Source organism: Drosophila ananassae, chromosome 3R, assembly GCF_017639315.1.
Source record: "Drosophila ananassae strain 14024-0371.13 chromosome 3R, ASM1763931v2, whole genome shotgun sequence".
Lineage (NCBI taxonomy): Eukaryota > Metazoa > Arthropoda > Insecta > Diptera > Drosophilidae > Drosophila > Drosophila ananassae.
The window spans coordinates 5,025,708-5,044,842 of record NC_057930.1 but is presented as its reverse complement, the minus strand read 5'-3'; the positions used below and the strand labels follow the sequence as shown (position 1 = coordinate 5,044,842).

The window sequence follows — 19,135 nt, the reverse complement described above, 5'->3', positions numbered from 1 at the left end:
TAAGAAAAAAACAGTTTTGGTCGATCTGAGTAATAGGATTTAGGCTATAAAGTTTATGGCGAAAATTGCATGCCTAAATAGTATTATAATATAACAGTATTATAATAAAAGCACCGATAGTAGTTATGGGACATCGATACTTCGAAATACTTTATATCGTTGTATCGATATTTGTATCGTGGCTTCTCCATCTTTAAAACAACGTGTTTTAGAGAACAAATAATCTAATAAAATACTTTCTTTGCAAGGTGTATAGTGAATCATTAAATTTGTATGAAATCTCACATCCACAGCAACTCGGGTATATTAGGGTTCTTCGATTTCGTTGAGTTGGAATTATAGTAGGTGTAAAATAAAATGTCAGTCTACCCTACAAAGACATCAATATTGAAGACGTTTTCCGGAGCGGATCGGGAAAGAGCCAAAGTTATGGCCGCCAACAAAGTTCGATTTTCCACTCCTAAGGAAAAAGGGCTTGCAGAATCAGTACGCGTGGCATCAGAAGAACAAAATTTTCATTTAGTCCATGAGTTTACCTATTTCTTAAGGGAAGCAGAATTAGATGTAAGTTCATATGGTTAGGGGATACTTTTTAAATTTAATTAAAAATTGTTAATTATAGGATGATGAGCTGGAGGAAATTTTAAAAGAAGCTAGAAAAATTGTTCACAACTTAACGCCCGACTTTGTCAACGTTGTGGAAGCTTTGCTGTCTCTTAATTGGAGGAAACGTAGCTGCAAAACAATCGAAGCTTTTACCGAATTTAGCATTGAAATTTTGGTGGCACATAACAGATATTTACCTATGGGTATATCCAAGTTTATCTTGCATTGGATACCAAACGATCAAGATGCAGCCGACTGGGTTAATGGTTGCCCATCAAACCAAATCTACTGCGAGCTGAAGCCAATCCATGATGTGATTAATCGAATTATAACCGCAGTGCCCATGGCATTCGACGTTATCGTCGATACAATATCCTCAAAGTTTCCCTATTTTAAAAAGCCTGCACATGTAACTGCTGGATATTTATTTAATTTACTCTGGTTATTGGATTACAAACCCGTTTTTGAGGAAATAATTTTGCAGCTGGTTCTGCAAAAGTAAGTATACATATGTATATGCGTTGTAGATCTTGGTTCGAAATAATAAAAATATATTATGTATTCTGATAAGGACACCCATAGAGTCGATATGAGCCTGTTATATGCCACAAAAAGACAGATGGTTTCTTCGAATACTAAGCTTGTCTCTTAGTTTCAAAGCTAGCGACTTTGAACTTGCCCCATATTCTTTCCTTTGTTCGCAGTACATAAGTCGGAAAGACCGGGATTGATTGACTTTATCCCTATCTGTCATACCACTGTGGACGGTAGTCCACAAGGTAGCGAACTGCATGCCTTTGCGTGCGCAAGAAGACATTTATTTAAAATTTTCTGTGTTCGTCCGATAACTAAACAGGTTTTTGCAGTTTCAAGGTTGGGAATTTTGTATTGATCTTTTTTTTAATCAAATAATTGGATCTACATTTACGTTAACGAAATGTTATATGTACGAACTATCGAATATATCGTAGGTTTTGTGTTTGAACTTTGAAGGGTGCGAAATTCTATGGATTATATATTTTTTTTTTCTGTCTGTCCGATCTGAATAAGTAATGTATCCATGAGCTATTGTTGAAACCAAACTATTTTTATAGAAATTATTGTATTAAAACTATATAAACGTTACTTGTTACCTCTTATCTTAGCTGATCGCCACCTGACATTGTACAGGCACTGCAGCGTCATTTCCTGTTGGCACCCCCGGAAAGGGTTCAGTAAGGGGATTTTTGCCAACCTAAAATATTATTCTTATAAATAAGATTTTTAAATTAAAATATTCCATTGCACCACAAAAAATCTTTTCGGTATAAAAAAATATTTAGAGACCTTTGCTATTACGTGACGATTTTTCTTCCAAAAATATGAGCGCTCGTGCCGACTGCAAAGCGGTAGGGGTGAAAAAAGGAAGCCACTTTTTTAATATTCTTATTTAAATAAAATGAATGCGTTTATTTTATTTAATTTTTTTATTTTTTATGTGAAAAAAAAAAATTGTCAACCGAATCTATGTTTATCAAATGCTAGGAACCTTAACATTACAGCTGACCCATCGTCAGCTCTAGTTTGCGGACTATATCTCGAATATTATTATCTCGAAGGCTATCTCAACATGCAATATAATTAAGATAGTTAGAGCCAATTTTCAAAGAGTTTTATAGTTTTCTGTGTCTTTTTTCTTTTTTTCTTTTTCTTACGATTTAAACGCACATGTGTGACTATACCCAACAGTACTAGTCAACCATGAAACACCCCTGATTCACCCGTGCGTCTCCTGATCAGCCATGAATCAGCCTTGAAATCTAGAACAAGCTGCCATAGATTTTGTACTGAAATTTTTAAAAATGTTCTATCGGTCCTGAATTCGATTTCAAGCATGAATCAGACCATAATCAGCCCTGATTCGGAATTCGGATTCAGCAGTGAAAATTGCCTCAAAATCAGTCCTGATTCAGACGTGAATTTCAGAAAAGAAAGTATGATTCCGAGCGGGAAATCCTGGCTAAATCAGTTCGCGTTCATGAACCAAAATCAATGAAAAACAGGAAAGAAAAGCTAACTTCGGGCGGAGCCGAAGTTTATATACCCTTGCAGTTGAGTCGCAGTCCGCTAGGTGGCGCCACGCATCTTATATTATTAGATCTATAGCGGATAGCATATAGTCGGCCGATCCTTATGAAATTTGGTATATCGAATTATTTTGCCAAAAGAGGAATCCATTAACACTCCCATCCTTCTAACTTGAAAAACAACCAAGTTATAGCATTTCCGATCAATCAGTTGTATGGCAGCTATAGGATATAATCGGCCGATCCTTATGAAATTTGGAAAATTATTTTGTCCGAAATATAATCTGTACCAAGTCCCATCTTTCTAACTTTAAAAACACCAAAGTTATGCCAATTTCGATCGTTCTATGACAGCTATAGGATATAGTCGGCCGATCCTTACGAAATTGTGTACACAAGATATTTTGGTCAAATATAACATGTGTGGAAAGTCTTAACATAAAAAACACCAAAGTTATGGCATTTCCGATCAATCAGTTATATGGCAGCTATAGGATATAGTCGACCGATCCCGGCCGTTCCGACTTATGTACTACCTGCAAGGAAAAGAAGGATGTGTGCAAAGTTTCAACTCGATAGCTCTAAAACTGAGAGACTAGTTTGGGTAGAAACCGACAGACAGACGGATAAGCTTTTATCGACTCGGGAGGTGATCCTGATCAAGAATATATATACTTTATAGGGTCGGAAATGTCTCCTTCACTGCGTTGCACACTTTTGACCAAAATTATAATACCCTCTGCAAGGGTATAAAAATGTCCCTTATAATCTTCTAATTTGATATTCATTATTTTTAATGTATTCCTTAAAAATTACTGTTAATTTATATTGAAATGTTAACTAAATAATTGTTCATTTATATTGTAGCAAATGTTAACTAAATTAATATGTATAGTAACATTACTTTAATAACACTGGCCAACAGCTACAGAGATGGCACTTGGGTTAATGTTTAGTTGGAGATGGAGACTTAAGAGTCTTTCCATAGTCTTAAGGAGGAAGGATGATAGACTTATAGGTCTGAAGTCCTTAGGGGTGCAGTGGAAGGTTAGGTTTGCCCGCCTTAGGTATGAATACAACCTTCGTGCACAGCCACGCCTTTGGTACCATACCAGTAGTGAAGACTGTGCTGAAGATTTTTTTGATCCATTTCCTTAGGTTAATGCCAGCCCTGGATAACTGAGCGGGTAGAATACCGTCTGGGCCTGGAGATTTGAAGTGTTTAAAACTATCTATTGCCCATTTAAGATTCTTATCACTAAGGAGGTAGTTGAGTGAGCCCTGGTGGCCCTGGCTACGCATCACCTGGGTTGGTTCTTCCGATGAGCAACCCGGGAAGTGTGCGTTGATGAGGGTCTCCAGGGATTCCTGGCTTGAGGTTGTCCACCGCCCATCCGTGTTCTTAATATAACCTACGATGGGGGCTGTAGTAGAAAAAATCTTTCTTAGGCGGGCGGCCTCTGACGTCTCCTGGATGTTGGTGCAGAAATTGGCCCAGGCAACCCTCTTTGCCTTTCGCAATTCCTTGTTATACCAGCTTTAAAGGCCTCCCACGCCTTGTCCGTGTTGGTACGGTCCGCGTGGTTAAAGGCCCTACGTGCATTTTTCTTGATGGGGGCTAACGACGAGGTCCACCATGGAGGCTTCTTCGATCTGCTGCTACCTATTCTTTTCTTGGGGCAGGCCCTGTGGTATGCTTTTGCGCTCGTCGCAGTAAGCTTATCTACCATGGCGTTGAGCCCCTCGTAAGTCTCGATAATCTCTGAAGGTGGTTCACCTAAGGATCTATCTAGTATCTTTTTATAGATCTCCCAGTTTGCCTTCCTAGGATTTCGAACTGCTTTCTTAGTGAAGTTTTCAAAGTTTACGGCTTTTTCAATGTAGCGGTGGTCTGAAAAGGAGTGCTTCCCTACTGACTCACCCCTCTCATTTGTGTCAGTGCTTCCCTACTGACTGTGATGAGCGTTGGCATCGCATCCTATTAGTAGGTTGATTTTCTTCCTATCGCTGTCTTCCACAAGCCGTCTGAGTAGCAAGTGCGGTGGGGGTCCTATGTGGTCATGACCCAATACGCCGAGCATATTCTTAGATGGCCGCCTGGGCCTTCTATCGATGCGGCTACATGATATTCATTGCTGAAATTTGGTAGCAAGAAAATGTTGAGGCTCTTTTTTGCGAGTATGCATGCTCGCTTTTTACCTGTTACGTCGGCTGTGCACAGCCTGAAATCCGACGCCCCCAAATCGAGAATCCTGTCTCTATGGATTCAGGGTTCTTGGATGAGGGCCACGTCAGCTCCACTCTCTGCGAGATGGAGCAGGAGGGCGGCGGATGCCTCCTTACTGTGATGGAGATTTATCTGCAGGAATGTCAGGGACATCCTTTAGATTCTCCACTGTAACCTCAGCCTCGGTGTCGGAGCCTAGCAGTGAGTCCTCCTCCATACCGACGCCCCCAAGAGCCCTTGACAAGTCAGTCCCCTCTGAGGTGTACCCTTCCAGAATGTCCTCCTCCCAATCTGACACTCCTTCTGGGTGGACCTCTTCGGTCGGTTCCTCCAAGTCTAGCTTTTGTGCGTATGTCTCCAAGTCGATGCCTCCTGACTTACTCCTCGCATCCTCGCATTGTAGATCCTCACTACTACGTGCTCGAACCCGTACTTAATACGGCTATCGTACTTAATACGGCTACCAGCACCCTCCAGGATCCTCGCAGTCTCCTCATTTAAAGTGAGGACAACCTGCCTTCTTAGTCCCAGTGCTTCCTCCACCTTGGCGACTCTCCAGTCCGCCGTAGGGAGTGTGGGATTGCACATTTTCAGCATGGCCAGTATGGTTGCAGGGTCCGCCGGCTTCTCTGTCAGCCATACGCGGGCCCTCGGTTTGCTGGGGACCTTGTCCACCGCCTCCAGACTGGCTCCTGGGTACACCTCTCCAAGCGACGCAATCATGCGCTTGTAGAGGCCTACAGACCTCGCATTTTGGCACGCTATCACCTTGATGCTACCCTGGTAGCACCCTGCGTCTTCGCAGTCCGGTGGAGGTCTTGAGCATCTCCTCCATGAAGCGCCCATGCAGCTCATTCATCACCCTCCGCAAAAGCTCTTTGGGGATCAGGCCGTCTTTGGAGCCGTTGTCAACAACCCCAATGATGGTCTTACCCTTTGAAACCTCGGCGAAGGATCTGTTGCTCTGTTGCGCCTGCACCTTTTTCTTCTTCGCTAGGGGCGCTCCACCGTCAGTCGACCTCTGCCTATTCGCACTTTGTGCACTATCTTTGGCAGAGTCGCCTACTCATGTCGGCTTTTTCGGATCCAATCTCACTCCCGCTTTTGCTGGCTGGAAGTCAGGTAGGATTTTCCTCGCCCACTTAATTATCCCAGCCTGATTGGGGTTGGATTTCGCCGATGGGTCTTCCCTCATCAGAATGAATGGGGGTTGGTGCATTGGCATCTCCCCCTACACCGGCGCAGCTCGCCTCCGGACGTTGTCCCTCAGGAGCTTCGCCATCCCAGCGTCTCTTTGGCCTCTGTCTGCCTTGGTTCTTCCCCCCGCCCGACTACGATTCGCCAGCGACCTCGTAAAAGGAAAACGAAAATTTTGGAAAAGTGATGATTTATTTCTCAACATAATCTCATTTTAGATCGATACACATGACCCAGCGATGATCTAACTTATTTAACCGGTCTGAAAAATACGTATTCTCGAGGTCTGCAAAATAGGCCTCTGTGGCGGCGACGACCCCATCATTCGACGCAAATTTCTGTCCAGCGAGTGACTTTCAAGTTTAAAGTTTGGAAACAAAAAGAAGTCACACGGGGCCAAATCTGGAGAATGTGGTGGATGGGGCAGCAGTTCGTAGCCCAATTCGACCAATTTGGCCGTGGTGAGGGCGGAAGTGTGAGCCGGTGCGTTGTCATGATGGCAGAGACCTTTTTTTTTCGCCAAATGGGGCAGTATTTTTTGCAATTCGGAAGCGAATCGGCCCAATAATTCGGCATAGTACAGCCCTGTGACCGTTTTGCCCTTCTCCAGGAAGTCGATGTAGATCATACCTTCGCCTTCGGACCTTCTTCGGATCAGGTTCGCCGGGTGAAGTTCATTGTTTCGACTATTCCTTGGTCTCTGGTGTGTACCTGTGGATCCATGTTTTTTGTCATGAGTGAGCAAACGTGGCACGCTTCGCGCCGAAAGCTTTCTCATGCCCAAAATTTCACGCGGTCTTTTGAAATGCCTACTGTCTCAGCTATCTTGCGCATCTTCAATCGGTGGTCTGCCAATACGAAATCGTGGATTTTTGTCACGTTATCCTCCGTGGTAGCCGTTTTCTGGCACGCCCACGTAGCTTATCAAAACATGACGTGCGATCACGTTGAAACTCGTTAACGGTCGCCATCGAAGGAGAAGAGCCACCGTACACAACATCCAAGTGCTCTTTGATTTCGTTGCTCGATTTTCTTTCCAAAAACAAGAATCGAATCAAAAGATCGATATTGTTTTTTCGCAATTTTTCTAAAATCCGATTTTACGTCCGAAGCTACGAGAAGTAGCCGTCTACGAGAATGTAATGACGCCATCAGGTACAGGGTGGCCACAAAAAATTTGCGTTTTAAAATCATTATAAAAAAAAATACGAGTATATATTTTTCAATACATTTTATTTTTACGTAGTAATTGTATTTAATCCCGTTACGTAGTCAGTTACCATTCTCCAAGCCGACGTCCAAATCGGCCACCTTCGTTTTTTGGTATTTCGATAAGGCCATGGTGTTGATAGTAACTCGGCAAACTTGCCCGTTCAGGCTCATCATTGTGTCGGCTTGCGATGGTGATTGGAGGTACCTTCTCAAACCAATATGGTCTGATGGTCAATACGGGCGCATACTCTTTAATCCATCGTTGCCAAGACCTCTTTTGGCATTCCTCATTCCATCTATGCTTTAGATTTATCCCCTCATTTAGTTGCGACTTATATCAATTCGCGGTTCTCCTGGTAGGTTGAATCGCTGCTTTATGACGACTTTAATCTTATGTGTTGGTCTTATTGTGATCGATATTTTTCAGCTCTTCACGTACGGCTTTTTCCATTGCTCTGAAGTTTTTACCATTGTCTGTAAACATTTCCTTCTGTGTCCTCCGAAGGCTCATAAAGATGGCTAGGCATATGATACATCAACTAGTATACAGACTCTAGACGATCTCAATATGAACCGCACGCATCGTAAGATACTGTCCTAATTGCGTTCTTAGCTATTTCTACTGAGCTCTGTCTGCCTCTAGTCCGTAGTAATCCATCGTTGTCTGGGTATGCGTTCATTCCGGCTAATCTGCTTCGCTTGAGGGGCGCCGATGATGCTCTCTTGCTTTGTTTATGTTGGCCAATTGCTGCAATCTTTAGCTGGGTTTTGCCTGCTAAGTTTAGCTTCGAGGGGTACAGCGCCACTGCTCGACCGGCGTTGTTTCTAGGATTTCGTCGACTCTGTGCATCACACTGTAAAACTGTCATTGAGTCAAACCAGGATGTGGCGTTGTCTATTCACAGAAGAGTAACATCTGAATCCTTCTAATATATACTTCATTCGATCGGTACATTGATAAGAGGTTTGATCTTGCATCAGAGATCTGTGAGTAGGTGAGCTGCTTCGTCAAGACAGGGGAGCGATTTTGTCTTGAGCGGCGCTGCTTTAGACTTTGCAGTCAACAACGAAACTTTAATACCTTCTGCTTTATACCTTTAATACTCTTCTTCACAGAAGAGTAACTTCTGAATCCTGCTAATTTATACTTCATTCGATCGGTACATTGATAAGAGGCTTGATCTTGCGGCAGAGATCTGTAAATAGGTGAGCGGCTTCGTCAAGACAGGGGAGCGTTTTTATCTTGAGCGGCGCTGCTTTAGACTTTGCAGTCAACAACGAAACTTTAATACCTTCTGCAGCTTTTCACCAAGTATCCTCCATAAGCTCTCATCGATGCGTCAGAAAAGGCATGAATTTGAATTGATGACATCGTCTCGTTACTCACAAATTTTGGTATTGAGATATCTTTTAACTGGGACAAGGCAAGCTAAATTTTGTTTCGCTGTTTCAAAGTACAAAGTACAGAATGTTCCTCTTAGTCGCCCTTTTACCCATAACGTAAGCGTCAATTTCAAATTTTAATAAATCATCTTTAGGAACTAATGCTTTAGTCAGCTCTGAGTCCAAAAACGTTATTGGCTTATAACAGTGCTCTTGGTTGAAATAAATTCAGGCGAGTTTGAAAACATCTAGCTCAATTAAAAACCCAGTGTTTTGAAGAACCTGAATTACTTCAGACTTGATAATCTTTAGCTACTCAACGCCACCAACACCCGTTAAGATATCGTCGACGTAAAAGTCAAACCCATTAACTATAGCAGCTCGGGGGAATTTATTTTTTTGCGGATTGACTCGACCTCTTCAACCGTACAGCCAGGAATGGAGCTGGTATGTAACGGTGTGGAACATGAACAATTTAAAGAACTCTGATGGGTCTTTCCTCCACACTATCAACTGATATCGCCCATCTGCTTCATTTACAATTGGCGATAAAAGTTTGTTTGCAGTAGTATATGAGTCGAGACGGCCGGGATCGGATATAACTGATTGATCGGAAATGTCATAACTTTGGTGTTTTGGCCAAAATATCTTATCTACAAAACTTCATAAGGATTGGCCGACTATATCCTATAGCTGTCATAAAACGATCGGAATTGGCTGATTTTCTACGGATTTCATTTTGGGCAAAGTAATCCGATTGCCAAATTTCATAAGGATCAGCCGATCGGCACAACCTGAACTGCAAGGGGGGATATCAACTTCGGTTCCGCCCGAAGCTAGTTCTCCTTTCTTGTTTTCTTTTGAATTAACTTCCAATTCTAAGCAAGTTGATGCGCGATTCCTCCCTGTAACCATCTGTAACCACTGAGCAATATCTTCAGTTATGAAAAATGAAATTCATTTGTGACCCTGAGTGAAGTAACGCTCGAGCCAATATGTGCTCGCCAAAACCCTTTCTATGGATGACGCATGCAGGTGAAGAATAAGGTGCATCAAGCGTTAACGCTGGAGCAGGATTTTCTGTCGCTGGTGGTAACGCTATGTTATTTTCAGTCACAGTGAATCGGTGCAGAATTGATGCGTCGGTGTGATATTGCACAAATTTGACAAAAATTCGATTTACACTTCTCAACCGTGTGACCTTTTCTCAGACAATTTAGACAAAGAGAGGCAGACTTAAAAATCTCAAACATTTGAATTACAGCAAGGCAAGCGAACGGTCTGGCGTTTTACAATAACTGCATGTTTGTTTTTTGTTGGCAGAAGAGCAGAAGAGGAAGTTTTTTTTTTATATACATATATGAATTTATAACCAAATTTGTATAAATCTTTATTCAAATTTAGCTCTACTATTTTTCAAGTACGTATGCGCCAAGAATTGAAAGGAGGGTGCATGCGCTTCTGCATTTGGTACATATGTACAGACATACGATGTCTGCCCGTCTACGCTTTTAAGTAGATCTCAGAGACTATAAAAGGCTCTAAAAGATTTTGCACGAAGACTCTTATGAATGACGCGTCAAATTTTTTCCACGCCCCCAATTTTGATTCTCATATTGGCTTGCTGCATTTTTGAACGCGTGGACTACTAGACTCCTATGCCATCCACACAGATCAAGTTTGTGTCAAAACTTTGCTACGCTCTCTCCCAACATCAAAAACGAAATCTTCATGTAACGACAGCTAAGAATAGTTTCTTAACAGTTGTAATGTAACTATTCCTAGTTGTAATGTAAACTATTCCAATTCCTTATATTCCTACCATATATTCCTAATCCAATGCCTTCTAACTTATATAACTTCCTGACATGCTTATATCGACTCGGGAAGTGATCCTGATCAAGAATATATACACTTTATAGGGTCGGAGATGTCTCCACTGCGTTGCACACTTTTGACCAAAATTATAATACCCTCTGCAAGGGTATAGTAACTATTAATAATTATATTATTATATTCCTAATCCTTATATTCCTAATCCAATGCCTTATAACTTATATAACTTCCTGACATGCTTATATCGACTCAGGAAGTGATCCTGATCAAGAATATATACACTTTATAGGGTCGGAGATGTCTCCACTGCGTTGCACACTTTTGACCAAAATTATAATACCCTCTCCCAAAATACTCAATTATAATACTATTAATAATAACACAGGCCGACAATTTGCAACTTTTTTTTTCCTCCACGCATAATTTTACCTGCTCCATAACCTTTAGGCTCCCCTGAACCAAAGTCCAGAAGAAACATAGGTTCACAGTTTCCGCGGTACACCTAAGAGAAGAAATTGATTAAAATTTTACCATATATTAAACTATGTAGGCCGTGTAATGGCGATGACCATCATTGTTTCCAGTACATATCATTTTTGAAATGTATGAGTACCAACTAAAATTAAAAAATGGTATCTAGCAGGTATCTAGCACCATATCTTTGGAATACTCATCCAAAGTTGAAATCTCAGATTTTCTACATTAATTTTTGGTCTTCTATGATTTTTCCCCAAATATTTTCCTTTAGAAGATTTTCATTTTCTTATTTTGCATATTTTGCCATATTTTGCATATTTCTTAACCATATTTTACATAACCATAACTTACCATATTTTTCATATATTTTGCATATTCTGCATATATTTTGCATATTCTGCATATATTTTGCATATTCTGCATATACTTTGCATATTTATTGCATATGCATTTTATGCATATGCATTTATGCATATTTTTTTTTTTAACTATGTAGGTAAATTATTTAATTCCTTGTGCGGTAGGTTGCTGAAGCTGGTGGCCCTCGTCGCTATAGCTCCCAAGGCTCCCAAGGTTTGGGTAGTGGTGACCACCAAGGTTGGCAGCCATTGTAGAATCGAGTGGTCGCTTCGACTTGCTTCCTTCTTCCGAAGTTTACGGTGGGAGATACTTTTCTCCGTTGTTACGGCCCTTAAGGCACGATAACCAAATTCAATAAATGTGACGGCTAAAGCCGGAGTTTCATAATCGAGCTAGTGCTCTTTATTCCAAATCCAATTTAAAACTAAACTTAAGAATTGACAAAAGCTAAAGCCTGGCCTGATGCCCGTGGCAGACCGCTGACCTTGTACATTTTGCAGATGTCATACGATCGCTGTCCACCAATCAGACAAAGCCACATGAGACAAAGCCCCAAATTGCACATAACGGTCCAACTTGCTGGCTAAGCTTTCGGGCCCGTTAGGCTGGAACCAACTTAAGATGGACCTCACAAGAGTGTGTTAATAATAGTAATGAAAATGATTAATAATAAAAATGATTAACATTAATAAGAATGGATAATTATTGGATAAGAATTGGCCTGCTCAGTCTACGCTGGGAGTTGGTTGTTAACTACTCCCCTCTTAAATTGGACGCCGTCCTCGGTGAAAGCCAATTCGTCCATGGACCTTTGTGACTGGGATGTCTCTCGTTTGCGCCTGCAGTGTTGTTGGAGCTGGATTCAGCCGCATAGTGTGAAGCTAACGGCGACTCCCGCGGCGAACCAAATCTTCGGGGATCCTCCGGGCGACACGTCTCTCTGAGCTCCTGCATCAAACGCAAGTTATGCTCGTTCAACCGCTGTAGTAGTGGCAAACTTAGTATGTGATCGTGTCCCATGATGTTAATTAGAGGGGAGACCGCAATACCCGGGTTCTTATTCACAGCGTAGTTGAGGTTCAGATACACGGAGTCGTTGCTCACCGCCTTCCTCTCGAAAGTGATAAGGTGGGTCCCTACTATAGATGTTGTGGGACCGTCACCGATAGTAATCCTCGTTAATTTTTCGTTGACGATTATTATTCCGTCGTCCACAATTGTAAGGGGTGCCAGGCTGCTGGGCCGCGTCCGGCTTGTAGCCGCCCCGCCTGCATGTAAATGCCTGGCGCAAAAGTCGTGGGACGCCTTTTTGCAAAATGTGGGCAAGTTGGTAGAAGCGCTATCGGCGACTGCTAGGATTCCATCATAACATTCCGCCACGATGTTGTCTTCTATTTGTAGCATAGTATGGTAGTGTGCGACAGGAAAGAGCAGGACTTTCTTACAAATAAGCTTAACTCTAGGATACTGAACTATGACATGGATAATGACATTAGATTGGAAAATTTTATTTTTAGATACATCCATAAGGCTAACTATGGGGACCTCTGTGAGCTGTTCGTCAAAAATAGCCTTGAGGTCATTATGGTTGAAAATAATAGGGTTTATGATGTTGTTTTTAGCGAGGATTTCGGATATTAGCATTCTATTTCTGGCGAGGAGTATTTCGAACAAATGACCTGAGTCGACAAGCCCGTCCCTTTTCTCCTTGAGGATCCAATTTACTGTGTCTGTGAACAAATTAATGTGTTTCTGTGTCTCTGTGTTAATAAAAACCTGTCTATTGTTGGCCTCGATAAGCGATGCTTGATTAGTTTTAATTCTAATAAGAGCCCTCATTATCGCAAAATATGGTCTTGGTGTTAGGGTAGAAATTTACCAATTGGAGGATAGGTGCTCGTACATCTATTATTGCCCTAGAAACCAAGGGCTGTATGATAGCGAATTTGGGAAATTTGTCAATGCAGGTTAAAAAGATTTTTTTGTCGGTCGAAAAAATTTCGATATGCAACATTTCTTCAACATATGACGGGATAGGTGTAGTTCCTAATTCCTGCTTCTTGGGATGGCGGTCGTATTTAGCTTTATTGCAGACCTTACAATTTACGACCACTTCGCTAGCTAATTTAGACATGTTCGGGAAGTAGTAATCCCGGAGAATTTGCTTTGCGTTCTCCTGTGCAGCCCTATGAGCGCGATTGTGCTCGGTGTTAGCGATTTCAAACTATTCGTTAGCGTTGGTGATGTCACTGACGAAGTTTTTACAATGCCAAAACTTTGTCGCAGGAAATTCCTGCCTCAAGGCATGTTGGATACGAGCCAGTGTAGGGAAATCACAATGAATCGCGTTCACAACGTTGGCGTTGATGATTTCCTTAACAGATTCAACAAGCGAGTCCTTATTATTAAAATCAACGATACGGCGGGTTTTATTTATGAAATCCCGCCGAAGCGGTTGGCTTGCTTCTTCCAAAATGATTTGGTTTCTAAAGCAGATAAGAGGTTTGTCTGTAGTTTCTATGGTGTATGAGAGCGAACGCTCACTATGCACCGTGTCCGCATCGGACTGGCCCTCAGCCTCTGGGTTATACAGGGGTTGCCTCGATAGCGCGTCAGCAACCAGGTTTTGCTTCCCGGGTGTGTAAAGCACTTTCCCGTTGTTCTCATCAATAAATGCTTTCCATCGCTTAATCTTAGCGTTGGTGTTTTTGTCGGATACCGCATATGTGAGGGGCTGGTGGTCTGTAAAGAACCATGCCTCCTTGTTACCGTATAGGTAGTTTTTGAGTTTGCCTATTGCCCAGACTATCGCCAATAACTACCGCCTCTTTCGTTGGTGGCGTAGTTCAGTTCGCAGTCTTTTAGCGTGCGTGAAATCATGGTAATAGGTCTTTTATTCTGGGACAGTACCGCGCCTATTCCAGTAATTTCAGTATTCCAGGCAATTTGAAATCAGGGTATGTCAATATGACATCTTCCGATGCCAAAATGTTACGAAGGTGATCGAATGCATTTCGCTGCGTTTCATCAAACCTGACAGCTACTTTTTTCGACATATTCTTGCTGACCGTCCCGTTTTCCCCTTTGAGGATGGCGGTAAGAGGTCTAGCAATAGAGGCACAATTCTTTACAAAGCTCCTGTAATAACTCGCCAGGCCGAGGAAAGACCTGAGGCTAAACAGATTTCTTGGCTCTGGGAACTCTTTTATTGCCCTGACTTTTTCTGGGTCTGTTTTTGTCCCTCCTCTGGTGACAATAAATCCTAAAAATTCAACGCTCTCTTTAAAGAACTTTGTCTTTTCCCGTGCCACCCTCATGTTGGCATCGAGTAGGCGCCCAAGCAGTGTGTCAAGGTGCTTGACATGATCCGTTTCATTTTCGGAAAAGATAATAACGTCGTCAACGTAGACGTAGCATATTTTGCCGATTCCTTCTCGCAGCACATAGTCGATGGCTCTTTGTAAAATACTTCCAGCGTTCTTTAGACCGAAGGTTAGTCGGCAAAATTCGTATTTCCCACCATTGGCTGAGAACGAGGTCTTCTCTCGGTCCTTTTCAGCCAGGTATATTTGATGGTACCCTGACCTTAAGTCTAGGGTGGTAAAGAATTTAGCTTTCCCCAAGTTTGCTAGAATCATGGCATGGGGTAGCGGTCGGCGATTGTTCGCTCGTTTAGCTTCGTGAAGTCGATTACTAATCGCTTGATGCCATTATCGTCAGTCCCTTTTTTGTCAACCACCCAGGTAGTGCTGTTGTATGGGGAGCTGGACGGCCTAATTATGCCATTTTGCAGAAGCTTGGCATGGGGTAGCGATCGGCGATTGTTCGCTCGTTCAGCTTCGTGAAGTCGATTACTAATCGCTTGATGCCATTATCGTCAGTCCCTTTTTTGTCAACCACCCAGGTAGTGCTGTTGTATGGGGATCTGGACGGCCTAATTATGCCATTTTGCAGCAGCTCTTTGATTACTTTGTTTACAAAGTCCGCTGCCCCCATAGGATAGGGGTATAACCTGGAGTAGACAGGTTCGTCACTCGTCGTTCGGATAGTAGCGATGACCGAAGTGTTAAAGGTGAGCGCCTCGTTAGAGGTCGAATACACCTTAATTCTTTTCAGAATAATTTTTTTGAATTCGGCTTTAGCCGAATTTGGCACCACTATATCATCGATTTTTGTGAAATTGACATTCTGACAGTCAAAATTTTGAGCTTTTCAGTGACGCTTGCGTATTTTATTAAGCTGTTGCCTAGGTCCAATGCTACTCCTGCTCGCGTTAGCGAATCGAAGCCTATTATAGCATCGAACGTGCTCAGTGTATCCAAGAGGAAAAATTGGACGTCTAGTCCAAAGATGCGCATTACGCACTTGTTTTTGACGTCACTGGAGCCGTGAATAGAGCTCACAGTGAAAGGGGTCTCGACCGGCATTACCTTTCTTAGCTCCTTTACGGGCTTCACGTAATTTTTTGCCGCCCCCATGTCGATGAAAATTTTTACTGTTTTGCCAGCCAACTGTCGCTCGACGAACGGCAGTCGAGAGCGCTCCCTAAAAAATGGAGGAGGTCGTTAAGCTCGGCGGTATCGCTATCTTCCTCAATGGTGGCAACATCAGCCTCAGCTGCGGTGGCATATTCTGTTTCCTCCTGTTGGGGCTGGGCATATTATCGACGCGTTGGCGTCTTTGGCCCGATTTCCTCTGGGACGAGTTCTGCCCTTTGTTATTGTTATTACTTTGCGGTTTCCCCCAGCTTGTTTCTTGTCTGAATTTAGCCGGTGAGGGGTCTACCTCCATGGGCTGAACTTTATTCTGGTCTAAGGTCTCAGGATCCCTGCGCTTTGGCCAGGAATTGTCCTCATGAGGCCTACCTTGGTTTTGCTTAGAAATGAAGTGCGGATTTTTGTCCTCACCTTTCCATTGCTTTCCCTGACCTTTATTGTTGCGCCTGTTGCCCTCATTGAAAGGGGCCTTGTCTTCCATAGCTAGCCAACACTATTACATATTGTATAACTTCAGGGGTAGAGTTCGAATATTAATAGTAATATTAATCCGTTGGGCGTCAATTATTTAATTGCTTGTGCCGGCTGGCTGTGCCTCCGTGGCAGGGGAAGAGCCGGCTGGTTGAGGATCAGTGGCAGGGGTCGCTATAGCCCCCAAGATTTGGGTAGTGGTGACCACCAAGGTTGGCAGTCACTGTAGAATCGAGTGGTCGCTTCGACTTGCTTCCTTCTTCCGAAGTTTACGGTGGGAGATACTTTTCTCCGTTGTTACGGCCCTTAAGGCACGATAACCAAATTCAATAAATGTGACGGCTAAAGCCGGAGTTTCATAATCGAGCTAGTGCTCTTTATTCCAAATCCAATTTAAAACTAATCTTAAGAATTAACAAAAGCTAAAGCCTGGCCTGATGCCCGTGGCAGACCGCTGACCTTGCACATTTTGCAGAAGTCATACGATCGCTGTCCACCAATCAGACAAAGGCGCAAATTGCACATAACGGTCCAACTTGCTGGCTAAGCTTTCGGGCCCGTTAGGCTGGAACCAACTTAAGGTGGACCACACAAGAGTGTGTTATTAATAGTAATGAAAATGATTAATAATAAAAATGATTAACATTAATAAGAATGGATAATTATTGGATAAGAATTGGCCTGCTCAGTCTACGCTGGGAGTTGGTTGTTAACTTATATTCATTGAAATTAATTTTGGTGTTTTCAGAATTCAAATAACTTAAACCGTTAAAAATATGCAAATGTCCAATTTTTACTATTTTAGTTTAGACTCGCAAATAAAAATTTGATTTCATCGATACATTATATGTTTCTTCATAAAATCGCATCGATTTATCTCAGAAAATTAAAATTTTTAAAGACTTTTAATTCTAGACGTAAACGCTCCTAGAGATGAAATTGACCTCGAAAATCATGGCGAAGAAAAACAAATGGAAGATCCTTTATTTCAAATAGATGAAATAGCTGCCCTGACCGACGCGAATAAATCCGAAGAGTTGGTGGATCATCCTATAGGACAAAGTCTTGATATATGTCTGCATATGCTTTATAAATTTTTTGATAAAAAATGCAACATAAAGCCGAATTGCACGGACCAGCAACGATGCGCAGCAAACCGTATATTTAATATACTTCTTTTCACATTTGATGAGATTTTATTACCGAGTCATAACACGCACCATGTACAATTTGTTATATTTTTTATAACCAGCTTGCGACAAACTTATTCTGAAGCTTTTCTAAGTTCGCTATGGCAGAAGGTTCAGAATCCTAATGTTTCCGCTATTATCCGGCATGGTGCTATTGGATATTTGGCAAGCTTCTTAGCAAGAGCAAAATTCGTACCACTCTGGTAAGTATAAAAAAAATCATGCGAATATTGTTAACTTTAGTTTTTTCAGTACCTTAACATTATACTTAATGGAATTGTCCAAATGGGCGCATTCTTACATAGACGACTCCGATGAGTACAGTCAGAATTGCTCGCTAAAATCAAATTTAGTATTTTTTTCTGTATGCCAAGCTATTTTTTATTTGATTGCTTTTCGAGTAAGAGATTTGACGGCTACTACCAAAGGTAAACCCGAATATGTTAACTGTTAATGCAGGAATATTAAAAGAAAAATTTATTTAGATTTGCTGTTTCTTCAGTCTCTTCAACTTTCACGCCTCGCAATGTGTCATTTTAATCCATTGCGATATTGTCTAGCTGCTATAGCTACGGCATTTGCTGGTGTAACTCGAACTTATCAGTTGGCGTACTGTCATACTGTTCTAGAACGAAATGCGCGTCGCAAACTAGCTACTGTTTACGGCCATGAGAAATGTATGCCAGAAGAAACACTAGAAACATTCTTTCCTTTCGATCCATATATGCTTAAAATGTGAGTGGTCTTTAAAGAATCTTGAATATATGTATTAAAATTATTTTTTTTTAAGGTCTAACAAGTATATTGAGATCAACTACCTTATTTATCAAGGAAATACAGATGATAATGCGACGCCAGAGCCTCTTCGGCGAAAAAGAGGTGACTCTGAAATGGTAGAAGATGACGACTTTATTAAAATTGATAAACGACAAAAACTTTTGGAACTATCCAAAAGTCAAGAGCTTGAAAAAGACTTTAATTATGGATCCTCTTCTGGCTTTAGTAAATAAAAAATTTACACAAAAAAAACGGGTTTCGCAAATAAACCGTTAAAAATGCAGTGTTTCTGTTTTTTTTTTCTGTTAATTTTGTTTAAAAATACTGTAGACGAAACGGTTTAAAAATAATCTAAAAGAAAAGCGAAACGGAGGAAAAGCGGTGGTCTTATCATAAGTTTCTAAATTGTTTGTTTCCCCCAGGTTCGCATGCACTTAGCTGGTATTTGTAGCGCACGCGCTTTTGGGAGCTTTCGTAGAACTGCTGCAAACTAGCTCCCCAGTCGGACTTTTCGGTACTAGCAACGTTTCGGTGCATTCCGGCAGGCATCTTTCGTTGCTTGTTCTAACCCACCCCGAGTTGAGAGAGGAAAATTGTTCTCCCAACATAGATTTTGCTCTCATAAAACTGGCCTTAGAAAATTTTCATCTCGCTTGGACTTTGTGCGTGGGACTTTTAACTTAGAAAAAATTACTTCATGAACAATTCAACGTATATTACACAGTGTTACAAAAAAAACAAAAGTGAATGAACTTTTGAAGTGACATAGTAGGAATTGTTTATTGGGCCGTTCAAACAAAACCATGTTTGAAATATTTTTAACACCCTCAAAATCTT

The 19,135-nt window shown here is 41.7% G+C and overlaps 1 protein-coding gene across 3 annotated transcripts; it reads left to right on the top strand.

The window, feature by feature from the left end:
• The first annotated feature begins 141 nt into the window (after nt 1-141).
• On the top strand, nt 142-18,581 carry LOC6505408 (RNA polymerase I-specific transcription initiation factor RRN3). Of its 3 annotated transcripts, XM_001966869.4 has the most exons (6): nt 142-564; nt 623-1,104; nt 17,233-17,724; nt 17,774-17,949; nt 18,007-18,256; nt 18,312-18,581. In XM_001966869.4, exons 1-6 carry the CDS (start codon nt 358-360, stop codon nt 18,529-18,531), a joined length of 1,827 nt encoding a protein of 608 aa, XP_001966905.1. In that variant the 5' UTR covers nt 142-357; the 3' UTR covers nt 18,532-18,581. The 3 variants fall into 3 exon arrangements, with proteins under 3 accessions (XP_001966905.1, XP_014759542.1, XP_014759543.1); XM_014904057.2 differs by lacking the exon at nt 142-564 and having other exon boundaries at nt 967-1,104; nt 17,247-17,724; XM_014904056.3 differs by lacking the exons at nt 17,774-17,949; nt 18,007-18,256; nt 18,312-18,581 and having other exon boundaries at nt 17,247-17,385.
• Nucleotides 18,582-19,135: the final 554 nt, after the last annotated feature.